This window comes from Prionailurus bengalensis, chromosome D1 (genome assembly GCF_016509475.1).
Source record: "Prionailurus bengalensis isolate Pbe53 chromosome D1, Fcat_Pben_1.1_paternal_pri, whole genome shotgun sequence".
NCBI lineage: Eukaryota > Metazoa > Chordata > Mammalia > Carnivora > Felidae > Prionailurus > Prionailurus bengalensis.
In genome coordinates, this window is record NC_057346.1 from 66316998 (window position 1) to 66344080 (window position 27083).

Below are 27083 nucleotides of genomic sequence, written 5' to 3' on the forward strand. Positions count from 1 at the left end.
AACATGTCACCCACCTCCAGGAAACCTTTGCATGACTTCTTAGAGCACAAATAGTAAACATAAAAGTCCTTCAGGTGGTCTCCATAGCCCTGCATAGCTGGCCTCCTGCTCTCTCTCAGCCTCAGCCCCACCACACTCCCCATCATCTTCTGCTCCAGTTGTGCAAGCCAGCCTTTGGAATTGTACGCTCTATGCTCCTTCCCAGCACAGACAGTTGGTATAACGTTGCTTCATCTACCTAGACAGTCTTCCCTTCCTCCCCACTTGCCCAGTCAATTTCAAACTTCAACCTCAGGGAAGTCCTCCTGACCTCACTGAGTAGGCCAAATCCCCTAGGTTCTCCTAGCACTGGGAGTCTTCATAGAATTTATCACAGTTGCAACTTAACATTTGAGTGATTTTTTAAAAATTGATATCTATCTCTTTGTTAGACTACAAACTCCATAAAGGCAAGAACCGTATTTATTTAAAAAAAAATTTTAATACAAAATTTAATGATGGGAATGCAAGCTGGTGCAGCCACTCTGGAAAACAGTATGGAGGTTCCTCAAAAAACTAAGAACTACCCTACAACTGAGCAATTGCACTACTAGGCATTTATCCAAGGGATACAGGTGTGCTGTTTCAAAGGGACAAATGCACCCCCATGTTTATAGCAGCACTATCAACAATAGCCAAAGGATGGAAAGAGTCCAAATGTCCATTGATGGATGAATGGATAAAGAAGATGTGGTGTGTGTGTGTGTGTGTGTGTGTGTGTGTGTGTGTGTATACATACATACATACAATGGAGTACTCCTCGGCCATCAAAAGGAATGAAATCTTGCCATTTGCAACTATGTGGATGGAACTAGAGGGTATTATGCTAAGTGAAATTAGTCAGAGAAAGACAAAAATCATATGACTTCACTCATATGAGGACTTTAAGAGGCAAAACAGATGAACGTAAGAAAAGGGCAACAAAAATAATATAAAAACAGGGAGGGGGACAAAAGAGAAGAGACTCATAAATATGGAGAACAAACTGAGGGTTACGGGAAGGGTTGTGGGAGGGGGCATGGGCTAAATGGGTAAGGGGCATTAAGGAATCTACTCCTGAAATCATTGTTGCACTATATGCTAACTAATTTGGATGTAAATTTTAAAAAATTAAAAATGAAATTAAAAAAAATATTTAATGAGTTTCCGTGTACTTCATCCAGCTTCAACAATTAGAAAGTATCACAAAGTAGGCCCCTGGGATTCTGGAGCAAACCATGCCACATGCAACAGAGAATTATATACCTTTTGTGAAACAGCTCTTGGCACATGACTGGGCCCTGGTTTAGATGAAATGCTTGACCATGAGCATCAAGTGACAATACATCAAGAACTTCCCATTATGAACTGGATTCTATCAAACCATAAAGTCGGGTAGTTCACTGTAAATGGAATAGTAGTTCACTGTAAAATGGACATGGTAACCAAGCTTGATTAGCTGATGGTCAGCTTGGTATGTGGGTGGAAAATAGAAATGGATAGTGGCTACATGACAATCACATTCAGGGAAAGCAAAGAAAGCAAGGGGAAATCTTCCCAACGAGCGGAGCTGCAAATGGGAAAGACAGTGGGAAGCAAAGAAAAGCAAGGGGAAATCTTGCCAACGAGCAGAGCTGCAAACGGTACACCTGGTTATGGAAAGAGGGTTATATACAGGAGACTACATGTACATTCCTTAGCAGTGGCCAATGGTCTAGCTGGCTAGTCAGGGGACTGGAAGAAAAACATCAAGAAGACTGGAGACAAGAAGGTCTGGGGAATAGGCATGTGACTGGACATTTAGGAGTAGGCACAAAGTATGAAGATTTTTGTATCACACGTCAGTACACACCAGAGAGCATCTACCACCAAAAAGAACAACTGAGTAGATTAAATGACTCAGCCACTTTGTCACTGGCCATCCTGGAACTGGCACAACAGGCATATGAATGGAGTTGGTTATAGTGGCAGAGATGGAGGTCACACATAGGCGCAACAGCACAGACTCCCACGTTCCAAAACTAATCTAGCTACTGCTGTCTCTGCATGTCCAATCTGTCAGCAAAAGAGACCAATGCTCAGCCCAGATACAGCACTATTCCTTGAGGAAACCAGCCAGCCACTTGTTGGTAAATCAACTACATCAGGCCCCTTCCATTCTGGGAGGGCCAGCAGTTCCTCTTCACAGGGATAGAGATATATTCTGGGAATAGGTTTGCTTTTTCTGTCCATAGAATCTCAGCCAGCACCGATATCCAAAAGCTTAGAGAATACCTAATCCTCAGGTACGGAATTCCATCCAGCATAGCATCCGACCAGCATACTCATTAGACAGTAAAGGAAGTTAGGGAGTGGGCCATAGCATTAAGTCATATATACCATACAGGTCATATAATACACTGTACCATCCAGATTCTGTCAATCTCAAAGAGAGCTGGAAGGGCCTACTGAAGGCACAAGTGAAGCAGTGGCTTCGATCATCTGAGGCAACAATCTGTAAGAATGGGGTGCCATCTTTCAGAATCTAGTATTTGCATTACATCAGAGACTTTTATGTGGGGCTAAGTCCCTAAGGAAGAATACTCAAGTCTAGGAACCAAGAGGCAGAAGAAAGAGTGACCACACTTACCATTACTTCCGAGGACTCACTGAAGGACATTGTGCCTTGTATATCTGCAAGTTACATATAAGTTCTGCAAAGATGGAAGTACTGGTCCCCAGAGGAGTCACAATCTTGTCAGGGGACACAGAGCTACATTCTGTAGGTCCCAGTGCATTGAACCACAAGTGTCAGCTGCCACCATGGTACTTCGGACTTCTTGCAGCAGAAGACAAGAGTCACCATCTTGGCAGAAACCATTGGGCCTGAACAACAGGAGGTGGCAGGGCTGCCTTTATACATTGGGGATGGGTAAAATACATGAGAAACCCAGAGAAATTGCTTCATAAATAACTGATTTGAATCCTGGGACAGAAAATGTACAAGATGAGCCTAGGTCATCTGGAAATTTCAGAAAGCAACTGCCAGAGTCATGTCAACCAACTCAGAAGGCAATTTGAAGAGGCTCCCAACAGGCAAGACAGGACAATAAAGATAGTAAGTGCAATGGAATGAAACCCATGAAATACACTTAAGTCTGTGAGTTCACAACATTATTTTTAAAAATAGCCACCTTCTGGGGCACCTGGGTGGCTCAGTTAGTTAAGCATCCGACTTTGGCTCAGGTCATGATCTTGTAGTTCATGAGTTCGAGCCCCACGTGGGGCTCTACACTGGTGGTGCAGAGCCTGCTTGGGATTCTCTCTCTCCCCCCTCTCTCTTCCTGCCCCTTCCCACTTGTGCTCTCTCTCTCAAAATAAATAAATAAACTTAAAAAAAAAAAAGTCACCTTCCAGGGTGCCTGGTGGCTCAGTCAGTGAAGCGTCCAACTCTTGATTTTAGCTCAGGTCATGATCTCATGGTTCATGGGATTGAGTCCTGTATTGGGTGCTGCACTGACAGCATGGAGCCCGCTTGGGATTCTTTGTCTCTCTCCCTCTCTGCCCCTCCCCTGCTTGTTCTCTCTCTCTCAAAAGAAATAAACTTTTTTAAAAAACCCTAAAAAATAATAATTAAAAAAATAGCCACCTTCTGATGATAGCAGGGAACCAGTCCACTACATTATCTTAAAAGTTAATAAAAAGAAAGAATTAAGTAAGTAAGCACTTACCCCGCCTTTCCTATACACTCTACTGAGAAATCAAATACATGAAGGGCAGCATCTCCTTATAAAATTATTCCACCTAATAAATGAAACAAAATGATAGATTAGAATATCCCCATATTGCAACCCCCCAGGGAATTACTTACAGGATGACAGCTGCTAATATCAAAAAAAAGGGAACACTGGGGCACCTCGGTGGCTCAGTCAGTTGAGCATCTGATTCTTGATTTCAGCTCAGGTCATGATCCCAAGGTAGTGGGATCGAGTCCAGGGCTCCACAGTGAGCATGGAGCCTGCTTAAGATTCTCTCTCTCCCCTTCTGCCCCTCTCCCTGGCTCATACCCTCATTCTTTCTCTCTAAAATAAAGTAAGAAAATAAGAAGAAATTTAAAAAGTGGACACCAGATATGACATGCTTTCTGATGAATGAGTATACCACCACCTATAGGGTCTCATCAAAGGGATCAAACCTGAGGCAAATCAGGTCCCTGGATCTAGCCACTGATTCACAGGAAATGCAGAGAATGAAGGAGCACATTGAACTGCACCACCAGCATGAAATGAGCAAAATTCAAGCTGTGGGACTACATATCAAATAGCCCAGGTTCTTCCAGAGACAAACTGTAAGGAAAATAAAGGGGTAGAGGGGACCCCTTTGATTAAAAGAGACTTTAAAGATGTATCAAGTTAAAAACCGGTATGACTGCTATAGCATGTAGGGGTGTACACTTGAGTTACACAACAATAAACTTGAGGAAGTGGTTATTATAAAGATCAAGAAGTTGGAAGGAAGGAGTGAGCTGAGACTGGGAACAAGGAGGACTCCGGGAAGGCTGATAAAGCTCTATTCTTGACCTGGGTGGTGGTTACAAGGGTGCTCACTCTGCAATAATTCACTGAGCTCATTTGTGTGCTTGTTTATTTATCAGTCTCTAAAATCTTAGAATCTGAGAAGCATTGAATTAGAGCAGGTGCAAATGCCGAAGCAGGCAGCACTTGAACTGAATGCATTGATCTACCCAGAACTACTGGAGAGGCAATTGACTCAAGCATCCTTGAAATACTGAGCTACTGAACACGTCTGATCTCTTCAATCACACATCATTTCAAAAAGGATTTGCAGATTATAAAACAAAATGCAGTAGAAAGTGAGACATTCACAGCAGAATCAGCTGTTAGAAGGAATAGAGAGATAGATAGTCCCAGAAGAGTCCTGATTATAAAACATGATTCACACTCACTCTCTCAGCAATGACTGCTGGAAAAGGTGTTGCTCCTGCACTGTTTTGGCTGCCTGAGGCCACTAGCACCCTCCACTAAAGCACATATCCAAGTGCTGGGTGCTGTACAGCCACCATACAGAACCATGAATGACTGGATAGTTCTATAAGTTAGACTCATCCCCACATACAGTGTCATCTACCTTTGACTGGCATGAGCACCTAAAAGCTGGAAGACAAAGTACTCCTAGGTTGCCTAAAAGAGACTCCCTCCCCTTATCCCCTAAGATGCAGGGACCTATTGTGGGTGAGTCTGTTGTGTGTTGTAATTTTTCAGGTCACACACTGCACCGGAGATACACAGTTGCCATGCCTCAACCCAGCAGTTGTGCTCTGACCACAGGTTTCCTCACGTCACACAGGAGGGCCCAAAGCGGCAGAAATATTCTTCACAGGTGGAAGTGTGCACTGGGAATGCCACATGCAGGTGACATGGCTCTGGTTTTTGGGTCGGCAGCATGTGGTCTTTCATTCAGCCCACATCTACTGAGCACAAGCAAAGTTCAAGGCTGTGGGATACTGTCAGCCTTTTCCTTGTCTCCTACTTTGTGGGTGTGGAGCCCCCAGATCTGCTCCCCTCCCCATCTCAGACTTGACTCTAGCACTAGACTTCCCCAAACTTCTTAATCTCCGTGCCTTTGCTCACACTGTTCTGTCAATATTCAACATCCACTCCTTCTGACAATCCCCTACCCTGAGCACAACTCATCATGGTCAATACCCTCCCTGGTGTCATACTCCCCCACAGCACTTGCCTCTGAGTTCCTTGAGGACAGGGGGTCTGGGTCTCAGGAACGACAACAGGGTTTGATACAATAGGGTAGTAAGAACAACCAATGTTCATCTAGCACTTATTACACATTTGACCCTGTTCCAGACATATGTATAGTCAACTAGTAACCACAACAACTCTAGTAGATGCAGGCACTATTATTATCATCATTCCCATTTTACAGATGGGAGTAAATGGAAGTTCAGGAATTAAGTAGCTTGTTCTAGGACACATTAGCAGTGCAGGGATTTAACTGAAGGACTTTTGGCTCCATAGTCTGTCATCTTAACCACTGCCAATGAATTCATTTATTCCACAGATACTTACTGGGTACTTACTATGTGCCAGTTGCTACTTTGTGTCCTTCCCTCATAAAACTAACATTAGAATTAGCAAATAATTAGTACAATGATTGTAGGTGTTCACAAGGAAAATAAAGCAGAATAAGGGGATAAAAGTGACTGATGGGATCTGTTAGTATTTTAGAGTGGTCAGGATGGGTCTCTCTGAGGACATCTGAGCAGAGACCTGAATCAAGCAAAGTAGTTGTCAGTGGAAAAGCCACAAGCTTGGAGACAGTTCTGGTAACTGCAAACTATTTATTGGATGTGTGGCCTTGGGCAAGTAAGTATACTTCTCTGACACTCAATTTCCTCACTTATAAACCAGCAATAATCTATACTTGCCTTACAGAGTTGTGAGGAAAAGGGTAAGTCTGTGTGTAAATCACCTAGCTTAAGGTCATCTCTGGCCTAGGCCCACAACAGACATACGTTCAGTGAGTTCCATGCTGCCCCTCTTGTCCAGCCAGGAATCTCCGTTCCCACTCCAGAAATGCTGCCTACCTCCCCAACTTCCAAAACACTGGACTCCCATGGCCCGTTCACACCACCTGCTGGCAGGATATTGCACTGCAGCTGTCCTCAAAACCAGTCCCTTTCCTCATCTCTTCAAAGGCCTTAGGTAGGCACTCACCACCACCAGCCAGTCACCAGGGAGGGAGATGAAGGACAGACTTTCTCTGGCCCCTCTAGGAGCTCACAGCCTAGGGAGGTAGGCCCAACATGAAAGCAGCAATGATAATCCAGATAGGAGGTGCCAGCATCTAAGCAACTACAGGAACACAATGATGGAATGATTAACTGCGCCCAGGGAAGATTAGGGAAGGCTTCAAAGTGGGTGACTCCTAAAGTGACCTTGAACAATGAACAGGAAGTAGGCACCAGGGGAGGCATTCCAGGCAGAGAGAATAGTACAGGCAAAATCACGGAAGCATAAAAGAGGATATGAACTGGTTTGAGCCCGCTACCTACCTGACCATGCTACATTTCTGGAACTTCCTGCAAAAGCAGCTTGGTTGAAGAATAGAACTGAAGGAAGCTGGTTTCCAGGACCCTCATAAAGCTCTACCACCTATCATCCTGGGAAAAACAAATCCTTCTCTCAAGAAAAACCTTTTTTTTTTTCCCCCTGAGGGCAGATACGGTCTCATGTGCCTTATGTTTCCACCCCTGGTCTTCCTTACCCTTCAAGAAATACCCACTCTTGTCTCAGTCAAGTGACAACCTTTGAAACCTTGGCCAGGTCTTTCCCCCTCTGTGCCTCAGCCTCCTCCTCTGTGGAGTGGGAAAATAACCCTTATTTGCATCCTTCTCAAACAGCCATTTGAGTTGACAACTATGAAAGCTCATGGTGCTGCAGTGGGAAGGACCCAGACCCAGGAGACGCCAGGTCCTCAGGGGCACCCTGGGCAGCTGCGGAGGGAGGAGCTCGCACTGGTCCTCTCACACAGACCAAACCGTAGCCCCTCACCACCCATTGCTCACAAGCCCCCATTAAAGTCAGGGATCCATGCAGTTTTGTTTCAGGTGTTTTATTAAGTGGGCCATACTGTAGCTGGTTTCTAGGTTGCAAAACAACATAAATTTAACAATAATAACATAGCCAGTTAGACTGTGACAAGCTTTTTCCTTCTTTAAAAAAAGAAAAAAGAAAAGAAAAAGAAAGACTTAAAACACACAATGGAGGGTTAAATAAATAATAGGAAAAAAAAAAGAAACCCTGTTAAGACATGCTTATGTTTACTTCTGTGCAGCTGTGTGCCAAGAGGAAGCATGATCTTCTGCATGATGGTGCATCCCGGCATGTCTCCGTTCCAAATAATACTGACAGAAACAGAAAAGATGTGGGACTGACTCATCAGTGCTTACAGAGGCACTACTAAAAATCCCTTTGATTGGAGCTTGGGGCTTCCCACCCAGCACACCTGTGTGTGGCCGGTGAAAGCCAAATATCCGTAACAATGTTAATCTAGAAAACATTAGTTTAAAAACAATGTGGAATGGCCTCATGACCAGCGCAGTGAGGAAGCAGAACTGCCCCGCCCGCGACGCAGGCTCAGTCTGGGGAGGCCGCAGGCTCCCAGCAGCGGCCACGGCGAGGGAGGGCACCAGCTTCAAAATAAGCGGCACCAACCTCGTCTCCCTCTCCCTATCACTCTTTCACATGAAAGTGTGTAAAAAGCAAATCAGCAAATAAACTCTAAAATAGATTATTTATTCCAAAAATCCTCTACTTTTCTTTTTACAGTGAGTGTACATCTCCTCTCCATCTCCTGCTCAACTCGCTTAAATCCCTTTGGGTAGAAGGGTCAGAGCTGCAGGGTGAGTCTCTCTCGGTCCTACTGCTAGCTGGTGCTGGGAGGTCAGATGTCGATGCCCTTGACAAGGGACGTCTCCAGCGTGATGTTGAACTCCTGCAATGTCTGCAGCACGCGGATCAAGGAATTGACAAGTGTGTGGTCTTTGATGAGCGCCACATCTTCATACATGTGTGCGGTGATGGGACAGTCGGCCAGCAGGGCAATCCAGTGGTGTAGGAGGTGATCTCTGGCAGAGAAGGGTCAGTCCAGATGGGTCAGAAGGGAAGTGGAAGGGAGACAGTTAGTACAAGGCCAAGGAGGAAACTTGCTCCATCACTCCTTGAACAAAGTCTAAAGCTGGAGAAGTGGATAGCTTCCTCAACCCCCTTTCCCTCCCCTAATAGCTCTTGGCAAAGAGGCCTTACATCGCTTTAAAAGGCTCCTATTAGGGACTACTCAGTCCCAGGGACACCAACCCAATCTGAGCCAAATCAACCCAGTTACCTGCCACAAGGCCCACACCTCCTCTCCTGTCTCCCCCTGCCTCCCTAGACCAGCCCACCACCAACCAGACTCCAGGACCAATCAACACCACCTCCTCCATCTCAACAGCCCATCTGTCCCAGAGCACTACTCCTCCCCAGAGCTATCACCACCAGGAATAATCCTAAGAGCTCACATCCACATAGCATTTGGCATGTGCCAGACAATGTTTTAAGAGATTTAACCTTCATAACAACCCTGTGATATGAGGCAGGTGCTATTAGTGCTATTACTAGCCCCACTTTATAGATGAAGAAATTGACAAAGGTTAAGTAGCTTGTCCAAGATCATATGGCTAGGAAATGGCTGATCTGAGAATATGAACCTAGTGAATCTGGTTCCAGAGTCCGTTTTTAAGTACAACGCCAACTCCCTCTCTTCCCTGGCCCAAATAAACTACTGCCTTAAATTTATTTGGCTTTCACACCCTCATGTCACCCACTGGAATAGTCCCTAACAATCTTATCCACTCTGATGCATACCACCCATGGTATCAAATTCATATCATTTCAGTCGCCTGTTTAAACAACTCTGTTCTAATATGGAAGGGTTCCCTGTCCCAGCTCCCCAAGGCCCCCATCCTTTCAACTGTTTCCTACAACCGCCCTTCCCAAGTTTACCTGTTATTTCCTAACCCCACACTCTTTGCTTCCTTTAGGGCCTCTCTGCTAGTTCTGTCTGCTTCAAACTCTCTCCCCATTTCTACCCTTCCATTAAGGCTCAACTCAAATACCACCTCCTCCCCTCTCTGATCTTTCTCCTCTACAGTTTCAGCATACCTTATGAATGCTCCTTTTGGGACTCTCACAACCTTCTGCCTTATACTGTACTTAATTAGGACAAGTAAGCTTCTAAATGGTAGGGACCATGTTTTATTCAGCTCATTCCCACTGTCTTCCATCAGGCCTGAAACATTTGAATGGTTGTTGGAAGGAATGACTAGATATACTGTACTTCAAATTTCACCAGTGGGATGGTTTTATTCCTTCCCATCAAAATGGGCCTCCACCCAGTTACACACACCCTCATTGCCACCCCTACACATCCCCACACATAGGCTTGGTACATGAAGGAAATTAAGGGTTTCCAAGGTCTCACCTGCTGGGCGGCATCTGGTCATTAGCCACTCCCACCCCCTGCACCACACTAGGCTCCCAGCACCACCTCCAAGGTGGCGCCGTGCACTCTGGGCCATGAGGCTGCAGTACCTGGCTCCCAAGCACACCAGCATCTGAAACTTGCCGTCCTTGCCAATGTTCCGGGGAGTATTATTGATTGCAGTGACAAATCGGCAGAAGTTCCGGGCCCTTGTATGCCAGTTTTCCTCAGGGACAAGTTCGTTCTGCTCCAAAGTCTCATAATAGGTTTGTGCTTTTTCTGTGAGGAGCAGAAAAGTTTGCCAGTGACAAAGGCTCTCAAAACCAACCCATCCATGACTGCCCTGCAGGCCACTAGCCATGGGCCTCTCCATGTTGATGCTAGGTAACTTAGTGTGAATAACATGAACATTTTGACATCATTGGTCACATTTCAAAATGTAAAGTCCCTGTTCTTAGGTTTTAAATTTCTTTATGTGGCCCTTGATAGAAAATGGTCCTTTCTCTATTCTGAAGATAAAAAAGAAAAAAAAAGAAAAAAGAAACCCTTAATAAGGGAGAAACTTCTTGTATAAAAATTCTTCAAGTGGGTACAACACAGTGTTTGGGCTCCAAATGCTATCAACTGGCCTTTTGGACCTACAAGGAGAAAGTGTGAGGACTGAGTAACTTCAAGAAAAGTCAAGGCAAACAAACAACAGATCTAATTTGAGAGTCACCTGGTTGGACTTCTGCCTCTCAGATTCCAGTGTTCAGCACCCACATTATGTTGGTGAGTTCCCATGTCTCTGCATGCTTTCCCACCCTCAGACCCTGGTCCAGCTCACCCAAGAAATCCCAAATGAAGACATTTTTGAAGAGCCGGGGAGATTTAAATCCATGTTGGAAAGCCTGTTCCAGGGCCGAGACAAGGCCACATTCTCCACAGAGCAACAGCGTCAGACTGCCTCGCTATGGAAGGAAACAGGAGAGAGTGCCAGGCTTGCCTCAGCCAAACTGCCTTCCCACCACTGCTTCCCCAAACCCATAGCCCACAGCTGGGAGGGCAGCAAAAGATAGGCTGGATCTTGTCTATTTCCCCCAGTACCCGGCACAGTGAATGACACAGAGCAGCTGTCAGTGAATAACTAATGAACAGATGATGGATCTGGGTCCTCAGAAGTGGGACAAAGTCAGAGTGACCTCCGTTCAGAGAGGCTCAGACAAAGCCAGAAGAAGACAGGAACACACACTGTTCATTAGGGGCCCAGGGACTCTGTTGGGTCATCAGTGTATAGTGAAAACAGGGTAACCTAAGGCAGAGGCCCCTGAGGAAACAATCTGCTCAATGTCAAACTGAGACACACACTCTAGACTCCGCGTTGCCCATAGTACATGGCCCTGGAAAAAGATCATTCTCTTATTCAATATAAAGCCCAGGTTTGGAGGGCAGAAAGGCTCACCTCTTTCTCAGGCTTATGGAAGTGCTTCACAATTCCATTGACTGCCTCCCCGATGGACTCCTGGATCTGCCCAGTGTTCAGCTCTGATGAAAAGAAGACATCCCTAACCAATCTCAGAGGCTAATAGTGCTTAGCTGACTGAGCACAAGACTGAGGACATAGGAAGGGCTCATGGGAGAAGCAGGACACTGGGAAGCTGAACCCTGGAAACAGTGGTTCTTGCCTATCCAACTTTGCTAAGCTAGCCCTTCCTAAAATCTTGGGGGGAAAGCAAAAGCTAATACCTTAGAGTTCCGTCTCTAAAAGATACAGGTAAAGTTTATTTCCCATTTTACCCTGGAATCTTTGGCAACCAAAAGAGGTCCACAACTTGGCTGCGAGGCCCAGGAATCATGAAGGACAAGGCCAGAAAGTAGATCCCTCTCCTTTCTAGAATCATAAACAAAATGGTACAGAGGACCAGGGCAGGCTGTATGAACTCTCCCTTCTCCTTACAGACCTCTAAGGAGTGTGACACCCCCTTAGCCTGACACACACACACTGATTCTTGAGAGGAAGGTGACAAATGCCTAAGGCTACTTTCTAGAACAGCTGGTTCCTGAGGCAGCTGCATAGGCTGGGATCTGGACACCCATATTAGGGCTTCCAGAGATGTGCCCACATCCCCCACCTGGGTAGCACAAGGGCCCAGCCCTCCTCCCACTTACTGGGCTTGTTGTTGGGTGAGATGGTAACGAGCCTCCGGATGACACTAGGGGACTGCTGCAGGGGCGGGGTTCGGCACGGTCTCTCATCCACCTCAGGCTGGGACGTGAGCAGCTCCCCAACCAGGACCCGCTCCAGGCTCCCGTCGTCTATGCCCTTTCCCAACCACCGGCCACATGGGAACCTAAAGGTCAGGCAATGGCCTGTCAGAGCTGCCAGTTCCTCCAGTGTCCCTTCTCCTTGCTGCTCAGCAAAAGCCATCAAAAAGCCAAACCTTGGAGACAGGCTCTGAAACCAGGCTAGGGATCCCTCAAGACCCTGCCCATTCATCCCACTGTGCATCATCGAGAAGCCACCTGAATGATGGGTGGCCTGGAACCTGTGTACAGCAACATCATATATCTTCGCTTGGAAATCTCTCCTAATTCTTTTCAGGCACATAAGACAGGGCCAAACAGGAAGTTACCTCAGTCCACCACAACCTAAAGAGTCTTCTTGAGAACTCCACATACCCACAGATCAAACACAGCCCCTGGCACCTGGCAGTACACCTTGCCCCACTATCTTAGATATCTTAGCCGAGGGAACACTTACTTGTAGGTATGTCCTGTGATCTCATTCCTGACCATCACATATTCCACCAACCATTTGGCATACAGTCCAGAGTTGTCATGGCCTATCTGTACCGTAGTGAGCTTCCCCAAGTTCTGGCACTGTGAAAGAACAGTCAGATAAAGAAGGCGCGTAGGTCAAGAAAATAAGAGAAAAGAAAGGCATTGCTCAGAGGCACAGATCTGACTGGTTGCCTGCAATCTGGTCCCTCAGCATCTGCAGAGGAAGAACTCATGGCTCCACCTACCACTAAGGCTGGTAGTACAGCACTGTCTCATGAGGGGGAAATGACTGAGAAAGAAGGTGCTACTACCTAGAGGAAGAATAGGGCCTAAGAGCAGAAGCAGTCTGAGATTCAGAGCTGTCTATGACACAGGCTCAGCAACTGAAAGAATTCTTGGGGATTTCTCAATACACCGTGGGCAGGGAGACACGCAAGTCCAGATGAGTAAGTGCCTTCCAGCCAGAGACCACTTAGACAGGGTGGGCTCCCTCGTTCTTGGGCCAATCCTTGACTCCGGCCTCTGATCATCTCAGGACAGGTCAACTGTGTTGATGCATAATACTATAAGGGCAAGACCACCATAAAACCCTGCAGAAAACTTCTGTAGGCAGCTGTTACAAACTCAGATCCCCACTGAGCCTAGGGTTGTGGTCCCTGGATAACACATACCTCAAAAGTCATCTCTAACACGTTCCTGGGAATCTGCAGGATCTGTGTTTCACCCAGTTCTCCAGAGATGCAGATCCATGGGTTGGCGGTGAACATGGAGCCCCCCAGCTTCTTGCTCGGTACAATCAGGATATGGTACGGGATCACTGTTTTGGGGAAGCCACAAAGGCATTGAGAAGCATCAGGAATCCCTCCCATACCTGAAAGGGCCCTGACCTGTCCAGGTGTGCTGGCATGACTGTGGCCCCTATTGTACTGGCCCCAGAGGAGCTGGGAGCAGCAGGTCCCAGGACCTAATCTCTGGCTGGCTTAGAATATTAGCCAATCCTACCCTCAGTCTCACTCCTCTTAGGGTTACTACCCAAACATCAAAGATCCAAACCCATCTTCAGGCCCAGAGCTAAGTGAACTTGTTCCCTAAATAGTATCACCAACTCCATGTTGTATTGAATTGCTTTGGAGAGCACTTTTCAGTCTATAACCTCATGAACTCTAATAACAATCTCCAGAGAGGCCATACCGGTCTTACAATGCCTTTTCTGAGGTACCGAGAGGGAAATCGTTCCCCTGAATCTCCTAAGCTCCAGTACAGTGCTGTTTCTCCTGTAACCAATAAACCCTCATCTCTGAGAGGGAGGATGGGTGTCATGTAGAAACAAGATTCCACACTGCTGATGCTGCTGAGTCACTGGCCACACAATGAGCCATGGGGCAAATTCAGAGACTACCTCCTACCGAACAGGGCATCCTGGCACCAAAGAAAGGTAAGGCTTCAAGGCCATTCCTTAGACCATACTGAACCCTCTTCCTCACTCTGTAAACAGAGGCTTAGGCCCACAGCAGAGATCGACTCTGCTCACAGAAATATAGTGAGTTAGGACACAGCAAGGCCTGGACCCAAATCTCCCACCACAACCTAGATTTTTTTTCTGCTACTTCAGGAAGAGTTGTCTTTCCCTGTGGGCTGGTCTGAAACCCAGGATGCTGAATGATTCCCTCAGCCCAAAACAAAAGGGAGATTTCTTTACAGGTGTACAACAGGACAGTGAACTTCACCAACCGCCCGACTCCACTCCACCTTCATTGCCTTAGGTCCCCAGAGCAGTACTAGGACAACAGTAACAACACGATGGCCAAAAAGACTGAACTTCCCAGTTAAGAACAAGAATAAGAAGCTTTGGAGAAAAAACAACCTCCAAGGAGGGCTAATGCACCTCTCTGCCACAGAAGCAAAAGGTAAGTAGAAAGTGCAAGTGGCAATCTTCTTTCTTTAAAAAGGGGACAGTGAGTTAGCCTCCAGCAAGCTCATGAAGATTGGCATTGAGAAGGCTAGTTGGGGAACACAGGGCTACTCACGGATAGTTGTGAAGACATTGGTGAAGCAAAAGTAATCAACGGCATTGAAAGAGAGGAGGTGATAGAGGAACTGCTCCTTCTCGTCGTCACAGCGCAGGAAGGCATAGCGCTTGTACAACTTTCTGTCGGAGAGGAGGCAATACATCAGTCCCCCAGCCAAAAGGAAGGGAAAGAGACTAGAATTACTCAGTTCTGGAAGGAGACAGCTAAGGGAAGAGTAAGATGACAAGCTTCAAGTTCCTTAGAGTCACCTAAAAAATGGAACAAAGCCGGCTTCTCCATTGAAATGAGGGCTAGAGGGAAAGTGGCTGAAACTACAGCAGGAACAATAAAAATCAAACTCTACCTGTGTCTAAGGGTTGATGCTACTATAATGCAGTGTCAGAGGTCATGGGACCTCCTTTCCTAAACTGGGGGCTGGAACTATCACCCCTCAGGGATGACACAGGCCTTCTCAGGCTTCTAGCTAAGGCATCACTAGCTAGTGTGTGCTGTGGGAATAGCAATGGCAGAAGGTCTGTGACTGCCATTCATTACCAGAGCCAGCCTCACACCCTCAGCAGACCTAAGACCCCTGAGTCAGAACACTGTTCTGAATGTGAATGTAAGCACAAGACAGTTTCAGAGTTAATAAAGGGAATGACCCAGGTCACAGGCAAGGAAGAGCTGCACACATCATGTCCTTCCCCTCTTTTCAAATTTTCTCCTATCCCCATCCCCATCCTCACTTATTTATCAAAGGCCAACTCCTTTGCCTGACATTGTAGACACTTTGCAACAGTAATGATACCTTCCCCAAATAGAGGGGACATAAATAGCCATGTGCACAGGCCTTCAGCACAGAGAAACACACAGAGAATCCAAGAAGGTAACCATCTTGGCTGCCAAGACTGCAATCACCATGGCCAAAGAGGTAGAGATTTAGTAAACCTGTGAGGTTCTATTTATAAGGCACACCCAAGAGATTAATTCACCAGCCAGGGCCTACTATATTCAGGTGCTGGAGAGAGAAACACCTATCCTCAAATACAGTCCAGGTGAATAAATTAGGTAAAGGCCATGGTATAACACTGCCCATAATGAGGTGCAAATGAAAGGCTCTCTCTGGGAATTTAAAGAGCAATAAGCTTCAGTGGTCCTAGAAAAGGAGAGGCCTAAAGGACAGCATGAATTTAGACAGGTGTTGCAGAAGAAAGAGGACGGGGTGTGAAAACCAGTTTGGCTGGAGTTGAGGACCCAGGGAGGTGATCAGTTAGCAATGAGGCTGAAAGGTTAGGCCACAGTCAAATGAAGAAAGACTCTAAATATTCAGGCTAAAGAGTTTGCAACTTGCCCTACAAGTAGTCAGTTTTGGCAATTTACCTTAGAAGTAGAAAGCCACAACCAGTTTCAGATAATTTCATTTTAGTGTAGCTGAGGGGTGAAAGGGCATACGAGTAAAACTAAGACAGCAGCACCAGATAAGAAAACAGGTGGAGGCAGAAGTTAAGGACCTGAAATGTGCATGTGGAAGGTAAAGCCAAGCAAGGAGTCAAACTAGACCCCAAATTTCAAAGCAGATTCAGAGAGAAGAGTGGTGACATTAACAAAAAAAAATTTGAAAGGTGGTTATGGTGAAGACTCTGTGGAACTTGGTTTTGTTCTCTCTGAGCTAAAGGTAAGATATCTGAATGGAAATAAATGCAGGACTGGAGCTCAGAAGAAAAGTCAAAGCTTGAGCTTCAGATGTGGAAGTCACCGGATAGGTAACAGAAGTCATGAGAATAGGTGAGATCACTAAGTGAGAGAAAAAGCATGAAAAGAATGTGTGTGCATGCAGAGAACTGAGGAATGTGGAAGCCAACACCCTGGAAAGAGTAGGGGGAGAAAAAGAACAGGATGGTATAAGGTCACGGCAGTCATGCAAAGTGAGTGTCAAGGTAGAGCAGTGGTCAAGGAGAAACCACGTGAGCTCACTGTATAAGAGCTAACTTTTCCCCCTAAACTATACAGCTCCCTTATCCTGCCTCAACCTTACCCCCTTCTCCAAGCTGCCAACAGTGTTGGAGGGTACCTGGAAATCGCAGAGTCAGGACCATTCTATCAAGATACACTCTCCAAGGCTACCTCCTCCTGTCTGTGCAGTTATGCACACATTTTATGTGCCCAATTTAATACCTTCTAGGTGCTAGGCAGCATGCTCATTCATGCCCTCAATGAAAGCAAACTGTAATAAGCAGCAAGCAACTAGATAATAATACAGCCCATCAGTGGTGAAGCAGGTTTGAACAAATACTGTGACAAATGCTATGGGTGCCTGGAGGAAGAAGAGACCAAGTCTCTGGAGCATCTAGGCAAACTCTGGCAAAGAAAACTGACCAGGCCCTGAAAGGACTAAAGACATCCTGAGAAGGGTGAGTGGTATGATGTGGCTAAAACTTTAAGTCGACTGAAGAGAAAGATAAGAGAGAACAGGATAGGGAGAAGGAGTAAGCAGGTTTTGATGAAAGGCCCCTTTTTTCTCCCCATACCCCATCCAAAATACAATCTGTGGCAGCAAAACTCATTTTCCATTCACTGGAGCAGCACTGGGGCCAGGATATCAGATGGAAAGTTTCTAGGACTGAGTAACTTCTGAGCTTATTTCCTCTAATAGGGCTATGGTTTAAAGAAACAAAATTTAAAAAAGAAAGAAAGAAAAAGAAGAGAAAAAGAGAAAAGAAGAGAAAAAGAAAGAAAAATTAGCCTCCTGACCAAGGTCTGTGCCTTATTTGCTATTGCCTACACCTTTAAGATCAAACATACCCTAGACCTATACACTGCCCCAGACTTCACAAAGTTCTTATGCTTGACCCCCTCTCAGATGCCTCTCTGTCCTCCTGATGATGATGCCCACACTGGCCAGCAGGAAAGACTTGCTGCCCTGTCCTGCTACACTGATTTTTTTCTTTTTTTTTTAACCACGCACAATTGTCCCCAGAAGCTGGAATTCAAACACGTCCATTCCAAATTCCACACTTACATGTTCACTTGTTCTCTTTTAGTTGTTCTCCCAATCTCCAAATTTTATTCCTAAACCCTTATGTATCTATAGGCAATCAAATTTAAGTGCTTTAATGGGGCGCCTGGGTGGCTCAGTCAGTTAAGCGTCTGACTTCATCTCAGGTCATGATCTCATCGTTCTTGAGTTCAAGCCCCCGCATCAGGCACTATGCTGACAGCTCAGATCCAGGAGCCTGCTTTGGATTCTGTGTCTCCCCTCTCTCTCTGCCCTTCTTCTGTTTGTGTTCTGTCTCCTTCTCTCTCAAAAATAAACATTAAAAAAAATTTTTTTAAATTTTTAAGTTCTGTAAGAATTGCTGTTTTAAAACCTCTCAAGGTAGGGGCGCCTGGGTGGCGCAGTCGGTTAAGCGTCCGACTTCAGCCAGGTCACGATCTCGCGGTCCATGAGTTCGAGCCCCGCGTCGGGCTCTGTGCTGACAGCTCAGAGCCTGGAGCCTGTTTCTGATTCTGTGTCTCCCTCTCTCTCTGCCCCTCCCCCGTTCATGCTCTGTCTCTCTCTGTCCCAAAAATAAATAAACGTTGAAAAAAAAAAATTTTTTTAAAAAAAAAAAAAACCTCTCAAGGTAAGCACTCTAACCTATCAAAGTTTTAAACCTAATTCTTGCTTGTTATTTATACACAATAAACAATCTAAAAAATTTTATTTTCACTTTGAATAAAAATAGATTCTGCAGGTTTAATCAACTGGCTACACTAAATTTCACCAAGGTCCACTCCTCTGCTTTATCATCCTTGGAGAAGTCAATAATAAAGGACACCATGAAAAGATGTCTACGGAAATGTTAAACAAAAGTGCCCAACAGGTTTGCCAATGAAGAAAGAGCCAAACATAGAAAAAGGTAGAGAGGTGGTAGTCCAAGAGGCAGAGAAGGACAGCCCTCCTTCCTGCTCCTCCCCTGGTAACTAGGGTACAGAAAGTATACAAGGAATATCAAATCCAGAGAAGGGAACTGTACGCTAATGGCCCCTGTGAGTGTGAGTGTGATGGAATCTCTCCCCTTCCTCTTTCTAGGTGGAAAGCGTGGAGAGAGAGGGCCTAGGAAGGTTAACTGAAAGCCCTTTTGAGCTCTAGGGAGACTCAGACAGGGTGGAAAGAGAAAGAGCAAGGACTTGGGCTGGCCCTGAGCTCAGGAGAGAACAAAACAGATAAGGGGAGCTCTTAGAAGTTTTCTTTTCATTCTCTAATCCTTTCCTCCCTAGGACAGGAAAGAGACCAAAAAATGCCCTGTGCCTAAGAGGTATACAAATCACCTGGGTGCAGTAAGGAGAAGGGAGCCCCAAAACTCTCAAGTACCCAATAAGGACCCCATCCTTCTCATTATCTCTTTAAGAAAGCTATTTGGGGACATGCAGATTAAAAAACGTAGGAAGAACAAACAGAATTTTTCCTCTATAGATAAAGAGGGAGAAGAGGAAAAGCTACAAAACCTTCATATGCAATTTGAGTTCAGCTGAATACAACAGAAATGATGTAGTGAATATTCTCCCTTCCCACACAAGAGTTTCCAATCTCTCTCCACCATTCCTGGGAGCCTGGTTCTAATCTAGGTGGAATGGCCTTACTTGGTGAGCTCATGGTCTGAGAGAAGCTGCTTCAGGTGTCTGGAAAGTAACTTTTTTTCCATTGACAATCGCACCCACGCTCTAGCCTTTCCCACATCAGTCTTGATTTCCCCGATGTTCTGGATGTGCCTGAAGGGAGAATAGAAAAAAGGAGATGGGGAGTGGGGTAGAAAATGAACTGACTACTAATACCTCCCCTGTAAAGTCAAGGAAGCCTGGTGAGAGCCCATCTCTCTTGTTCTCTAAATCCTCAGCTTCCATGTAGCTTTGCAGATAGGCTCACTACAATTTGGGGGGCTGAGGGGGAATAACACAGTTCTCAAAAAGCCAAGCTAACCCTGGAACCCTAAGGTCTTGTGATAACTCTGGTATAATTCGCCAAAACTGTCAGGAAACCCAACTGCTTGTATAGCTCTACAACAGCATCATGAAGCACAAGACCAATAAGGAGGGCTTCCTGGTTAACAGAGAGGCTATAGAAGCCCAAGTCACTGAGACCCTGCTATTTAAAGTAGACACCTGGGGTGCCCGGGTGGCTCAGTCCGACTCCAGCTCAGGTCATGATCTCATCGTTCATGAGTTTGAGCCCCACATCAGGCTCTGTGCTGACAGCTCAGAGCCTGGAGCCTGTTTTGGATTCTGTGTCTCCCTCTCTCTGTATTCTACCCCCACTCGCACTCTGTCTCTCCCTCTCTCAAAAGTAAATAAAGATTTTAAAAAAATTTTTTAATTAAAAAAAATAGACACCTAAGGAGTAACTGAAAACAGGCTTTTAGTGGCTTATTATATATGAACCCAGACTGACCTCATATCCTGAATGAGGGAGACTCGCAGGGGAGACATGACTGAGCTGGCATCAGACTTCCTCCGTTCTGAATCAAGAAGTATTCCTAGAACAAAAAAGTTGTTCATGTCTCAAGAGACGGGATTATCCAAAGAGCTGATTACCCAAATTTGTACAGGAAATGGTTACTTTGGTAGCACTTAGCATTTCATGAATATTTATTAAGTACCTACTAGGTATCAGATGTTATACTCTTACCCGTGTTATCTCATTTAACCCTCTAATGTTAGATAGCCAAGGAAAGTATCACAGAGAAGGGAACTGATTCAGAGAACACTGCTTTGCCTCAGTCACCAAGTGGCAAAATCAGGACTGGAGGGAACACAGATCTTCTAGCTCCTAATCCAGCATGTTCTCATCACTAACCTATGGAAGCACTATTTCCATTTGGAGCTACTACTCATGTACTTGGTCTTGCCTCAAAATGTGCTACAAAAGAGCCAAGCAAATGCGTAAAAAACATGTTCCAGAATGCTTAGGATCTCTAGACACAAGCATACCTCATTCTATTATGCTTTGCTTTATTGTGCTTCACAGATACTGTGTTTTTTGCAAATTGAAGGTCTGTGGCAACGCTGTGTCAAGCAAGTCTACTGGCACCATTTTTATTATCATTATTGTTATTTAATATTTTTATTTATTTTTAAAAGAGAAAGGGAGAGAGCGGGGGAGGGGCAGGAAGAGATGGGGACAGAGGATCCTAAGCGGGCTCTGTGCTGACAGCAGAGTACCTGATGTGGGGCTCAAACTTGTGAACCATGAGATCATGACCTGAGCCAAAGTCGGGTGCTTAACCGACTGAGCCACCCAGGCACCCCTATTATTATTATTTTAGAGAGAGAGAGAGCACATGAGTGGGAAAGAGGGGCAGAGGGAGAGAGAGAATCCCAAGTAGGCTCCATGCTTAGTGCAGAGCCCGACACAGGGCTCAATCCCACAACCGTGGGATCATGACCTGAGCCAAAATCAAGAGACTCAAGACACAACCAACTGAGCCACCCAGGTGCCCTGGCACCATTTTTCTAACAGCATTTGCTCACTTCATGTCTTTGTGTCACACTCTGGTAATTCTCACAATATGTCAAAATTTTTCATTGTCATTATATTTGTTATGGTGATCTGTGATCCATGACTATGACTTGCTGATAGCTCCAACGGATGGTTAGCATTGTTTTTAGCTATGTTTTTAAATCAAGGTATATACATTTTTTAGACATAATGTTATTGCACACTTAACAGACTTCAGTGTAGCATTAATATAACTTTTATATGCAATGGGAAACCAAATAATTCACCTGACTCACTTCCTTATAATATTCAGTTTTTTTGTGGTAGTCTAGAACCAAACCCACGATATTTCTGAGGTATGCTTGTATATTTATATCCACATGTCTGGTCCAATACATAAAACATAGTATCTTCATCATTTAACTGTTGAGAATTTTTGGTTATATAGTCTATCCCTCAGCAGTAACTTCTATAGCCTTCCTGAGAAGAATTTTTGTTCTAATATCCAGAGAATAGATTAAAGAATTCCTCATCAAGCTGCTTAGGAAGCTCTTGTACCTGGTTTCCAGCCAACTATTCTCCCCACTTTCAGTGCTAGCTGAAGTCAATTAGCTCAAGAGGAAAGAAACCACGGAATTCATGCCTATCTCTTTACTTCCATTTGAACTGATCTTTACCATTAGGATAAGAACACCCAAGAAAAGTAAACAAACTTCCTGGCAGAGAGAAGAAAATGAAGGATGATGCAAAGGGGAGATGCTGCCAAGAAGTAAAGGAAGGAGGAGTATTGTCTTGGAAGGGGCACTACAGAATGAACACCAGACCAGGAGACAAGAGGCCTGGCTCCTAATCTGGCCTCTTCCATGAATGCCCTGTGTGATCCTGAAAAAATTCAATTAATCCTGGATCCCGGTTTCCTCCTCTTGTAAAATACAGGGGCTGGACTAGATAATCTCTGGGGTCCCTGCCAACTCTAATATTTTTATTAAATTAGAAATGGAAAAAGAAGTGTTTAAGGGATCATTCACATCAGGCCTTGACTCTGAGGAACTCCAAGGTAGAACTCCAAGGTAGAACTCCAAGGTAGTACACCTAGAGACAAACAGGCTCTCTTAACTGATAGATCATCTCAATGCCCATTTCAGAGAAATAAAACAAAAACCTATGAAGACAACCTATTCCAAACACAGGACACCAGTAACACACAAATTCACTGAAAACCTAAATTCATTTAAACACTGGCCTTGGGCGCCTGGGTGGCTCAGTCGGTTAAGCGGCCAACTTCGACTCAGGTCATGATCTTGCAGTCCGTGAGTTCTAGCCCCGCGTCGGGCTCTGTGCTGACAGCTCAGAGCCTGAAGCCTGCTTCAGATTCTGTGTCTCCCTCTCTCTGACCCTCCCCTGTTCATGCTCTGTCTCTCCCTGTCTCAAAAATAAATAAATGTTAAAAAAGAAAATTTATATGGGGCGCCTGGGTGGCGCAGTCGGTTAAGCGTCCGACTTCAGCCAGGTCACGATCTCGCGGTCCGTGAGTTCGGGCCCCGCGTTGGGCTCTGGGCTGATGGCTCGGAGCCTGTTTCCGATTCTGTGTCTCCCTCTCTCTCTGCCCCTCCCCCGTTCATGCTCTGTCTCTCTCTGTCCCAAAAATAAATAAATGTTGAAAAAAAAAAAATTAAAAAAAAAAAAAAAAAGAAAATTTATAAACACTGGCCTTTTGCTGATATAAGTCACCTATCTCACTCATCAAAAGGGTATAGAGACAGGGACGCCTTGCTGGCTCAGTCAGTAGAGCATGCGACTCTTGATCTTAGGGTCACGAGTTTAAGCATCATGTTGGGTGTAGAATTTACTCAAAAAAAAAAAAAATATAGAAACACATCATGAAAGCAAACCCCATTGCTTTGGCATACTCTGTGGTCAGAGAGCCAAGTAGCTTAATATTTAAAAAAGAAAACATTCCAGACAAAGGCTTCATTGACCTGGAATAGTCTACCGCAGATGATCACTCCAGTGGGAGATGGGAAAATGGATGAAGGGGGCTCTCCCCAATGCTACAGAGACCAACTTACCTGAGGTACTGAGGCTTCCTGATGTCAGTTTTCTCTGCCGGTTTTCCTGATAATGTAACAGGTGGGACCACAAGGCTGATTTCCCCTGGAACCAACACAAGGGAGAAGAAACGCCTGTCAGTTAAAAAAAATTTTCTCTAATATTTATTTATTTTTAAGAGAGAGAGAGAGAGAAAGACAGAGAGCGCATCAGCGGGCGAGGGGCAAAGAGAGGGAGACATAGAATCCAAAGCAGGCTCCAGGCTCTGAGCTCTCAGCACAGAGCCCACGTGGGGCTCGAACCCATGAACTGTGAGACCATGACCCGAACGAAGTTGGGTGCTGAACCGACTGAGCCACCCAGGTGCCCCGAAACTCCTGTCAGTTTAGATTTCAGAGACCAAGGCATCCAGTGAACAGAGTCATAGATAAAACATATAGATATGGGCTTTTAGTAAAAAATATCTGTACTATGTCTTATCTTGATGTACACCTAGTGCAACACATACAAATATATCCCCCTACTAAAATGCAGAGGAAATATAAAGAAGAATGGAAGGGAGAAAAGAGAAGAGGCCCACCACTTGAAACAGGAAGGAGGACATGGCCACACAGAATCTGTGAATGGGACAGTTTATAAGAAAGAAAAAAGCAAATAACCTATCAACTTCTGAGTTGGTTAAAGGCCAGCTTGGGTAGAGCATGATGGCTTTTGTACATAGGAGCTAATACCCAGTCTATAAGATTCCATGACAACTCCTGAGTTTCCTTAAATATTTAAAGGCATTATTGTCTTTAGTGTAGGCTGAGGAGAAGCTGTCACTAAGATGAAGATTTACTCTTGAAGGTAAAGTTGAAGAAGGCTGCAGGTACTTAACTACAGTCAGTGTAACAGAACCTTAGCATTTGGAAATATAAAAGTTGCAGTTTAAACTAAGACATGTAGCAATTTGTCATTTTACCAAGGCACAGATTTGATTAGCATTTGCAAGCCTGATGTGAGGGAGCAATTTGCCTAGGTGGTGAGTGAGCCCAGCTGGCCATCCAGTAACTGTTTTGTCTTTTTCTAGCCATCCTGCAGTACACAGTGACCTTTGTATGTGACTCAAAAAAAAAAAAAAAAAAAAAAAAAAAACTTCATATCAGATTCATGGTAAATGTTTCTATATAGCTGACATAATATAAATGTAGTATTATGTTTGTTTTAGTAGTAAGATTTATTATAATAATTTTATAAATGACTTTAGTTCTGTATTTTAAAGAATAGTAATAATAATAGAAGTTACCATGTCTTGAGGCTTGCTATAAACTAAGTACTACATTAAATGTTCAAAATATATTTTATTCAATGCTCTCAACAATACTACAAGATAGGTAGCTCTATCCTCATTTTCTTTAGACAAGGTCAAATTGGGGATCAAAGATTAAGTAACATGCAAAAGATCACAGAGCTAGTAAGCAGAGTGTTGGGATTTAAGCTACAATCTATCTAATATCAGAACCACTGCTATCAATAATGATGCTATACAGACTGTCTAAAAGAGATTTAACTTTTGAAGTTATACTTTCTGAAGAAAGTTTTATGCTCTCAAATGAATGCGAAGATTTTAAGGTCTCAAGATTTGTCCCTTGAGAATACTGAGTATTTATTTTGTTTCCATCCACCAACTTGATCTATCTTAGGAGAAAAAAGCAAGCCATCTGAATGGAAGAAAAACCCTCATCTATAAATCAGCAAGTTGGTGACATAAACTTGCTGTATGTTTGGATATCCTACAAGATTTAACCAGCTTTAAAAAAAAAAAGAAAAGAAAAAAGATTTAGACAGCTTAAAACAAAACCGAATAATCATCATGGCATTTTTTTAAAAAACACAAGTTAAAACTAGAAATGACTATTTTTTTATACATCAAAAAAACAAATATTTGGGGAAAAAATAATGTTTAACAACATCAGTGAGACTTACAACCCCTATACACTAACTGGTATATTAATACAATAAATATGAAAGACAATGCAAGAGCTTAAAATACTCACACTCTTTGATTTAATAATTCAACTTCTAGAAATCCATCCACTTATCCACCAAAACCATTAAAGTAGGCTCCTGAAAGGGACTTTGGCTTGTCACTTGTATCTCAGAATCTAGGAAGACCAGGAAGGCAGCCTCCCTTAACGGAACTGTGTGAATGTGACACACACTAAATATAGCTGGTCACCAGAGAGGCAATGATACTGAAGAGCCAAAGGCTAGAGCAACACCAGGCTGCCATGCCAGGAGGATGCCCTGGCTCACAGTGATTTTACTCATGAGGAGGGAGAGCAAAGGCAGGAGTGAGAGAGCAGCAGCTGGGCTGACGGGTCTTTCTAGTTCAGGAGACATGGATTATTCTTTTTCCTCTTTTGAAGAGGCTGATTGAGACTGCAAGGTTCAATTTAGCCTAACCACCCATTTGGGGTAGTTATATAGAGATAGCAAGATCTAAGTAGCACCAGATTCTCCAGGGATGTCATATACATGGAAGGTACGAAACAACCCCTTCTCACTTACCCCAAGGGCAGCAGTTACAAAACCAGTATGAAAAACCAAACCTCACCTCTTATTGTCAGAAGAATATACTAGAGAAGGATACACATCTCCTTGAAAATGTCACTGAAAGCCAAAGAGAGCTGTGAAGATAACAGAGCTTAAGAGGACTTGCTGAAGGCAGCCCTGCGTGTAGACAGTTGTATGGCTAATAACAAAATTTAGAAAGCTAGCAGCAAAACCTGCTGTTTGGATTCTCTCTACTTTCTAAGTAGATAAAATAGGTAATTGATCAGTAAGGTGCCCTCAGAAGGGGGCAGTAAAATCACCTTCTGAGAGTAAATTTGGTCACTGCATGATCATGCATAATCTGCATGATGGAGACCAGGTAACCAGGTTATAGCTTTTGGATTAGGACATAACCAAAGAATGTCTCAGCAGGAGAGAAGCGCTCTACACACAAGCTAGCAAAGTAGAGGCCTAAGGAGGACATGCTGTAGAAACCCAACATAGATAGTCTTGGTCAATCCTCAGCTGAACATCCATGTGTCTTTGAGGGTATAAATGACTTGCCAAAAAAAGCATATACCCTTGCTTCCCTCTGGTGACACTGTTAGTGCTTTACTTCTAGCACTCCAAATGCAGACTTCAGAACAAAATGGGACCTCAACTGAAAAGTCCCCATTATTTTGAACTAGTTTCTCACTAAACAAGTAGCCCCTATCCATCCAAACTGAGAAGGGAATCAAATTGGCTCCAAAAGATATTCCTTATACTATGGGAATTTTTGCAGAATATGGCTACAAAGCCTCAGAGGACAGGTTTAGAACATGGTATGGTTATTAGTTCTTAAACTGCAGGAGAAGTCTCACTAATGCTCTAGAAATTTTTATGGCAAATATTAAAAAGTTTTGGTGGCATATGTTTTACCAAAAAGCTGAAGAGCTCAACTATAGTGCCAGGCTCGCTCAACTTCAAGGAAATTGATAAAATGATTATTTATATTCTATTCATTTGTTATAAAGAAAAGTAAAGAAACAAATTCTTCATGTAGAACCTAGCATAACAGCTTTCATATGTTATATACCTACCACACGCCAGGTTATTTGTATTATATCTAATTATCATAACCCTCAAAGGTAGACTTGATTAACTCTGTAGTACTGATAAAAAAAATGAAACTCAAAAATCACAAGTTACTGGAAGTC

At 44.3% G+C, this 27083-nt stretch overlaps 1 protein-coding gene and 1 long non-coding RNA gene across 8 annotated transcripts in view; both read right to left on the reverse strand.

Moving 5' to 3' along the window:
• Nucleotides 1-7631: 7631 nt before the first annotated feature.
• Nucleotides 7632-27083, reverse strand: part of DENND5A (DENN domain containing 5A) — a 119124-nt gene continuing 99672 nt past the window's right edge. For all 7 annotated transcript variants that reach the window (XM_043580608.1, XM_043580607.1, XM_043580605.1 and 4 more), the window contains 11 exons: nt 23370-23454; nt 20254-20338; nt 19449-19577; nt 14844-14965; nt 13488-13633; nt 12797-12915; nt 12205-12386; nt 11498-11580; nt 10883-11006; nt 10167-10335; nt 7632-8662 (listed from right to left, as the gene is read on the reverse strand). In XM_043580608.1, the coding sequence (XP_043436543.1) occupies nt 8479-8662; nt 10167-10335; nt 10883-11006; nt 11498-11580; nt 12205-12386; nt 12797-12915; nt 13488-13633; nt 14844-14965; nt 19449-19577; nt 20254-20338; nt 23370-23454 (1428 nt within the window). In that variant the 3' untranslated portion in view covers nt 7632-8478. The remainder of the gene's footprint in view (nt 8663-10166; nt 10336-10882; nt 11007-11497; nt 11581-12204; nt 12387-12796; nt 12916-13487; nt 13634-14843; nt 14966-19448; nt 19578-20253; nt 20339-23369; nt 23455-27083) is intronic.
• Nucleotides 18158-18547, reverse strand: LOC122483545. The gene is made up of 2 exons (XR_006297411.1): nt 18441-18547; nt 18158-18193 (listed from the first exon to the last, which is right to left on the reverse strand). It is a non-coding gene; the product is annotated as an uncharacterized LOC122483545 (long non-coding RNA).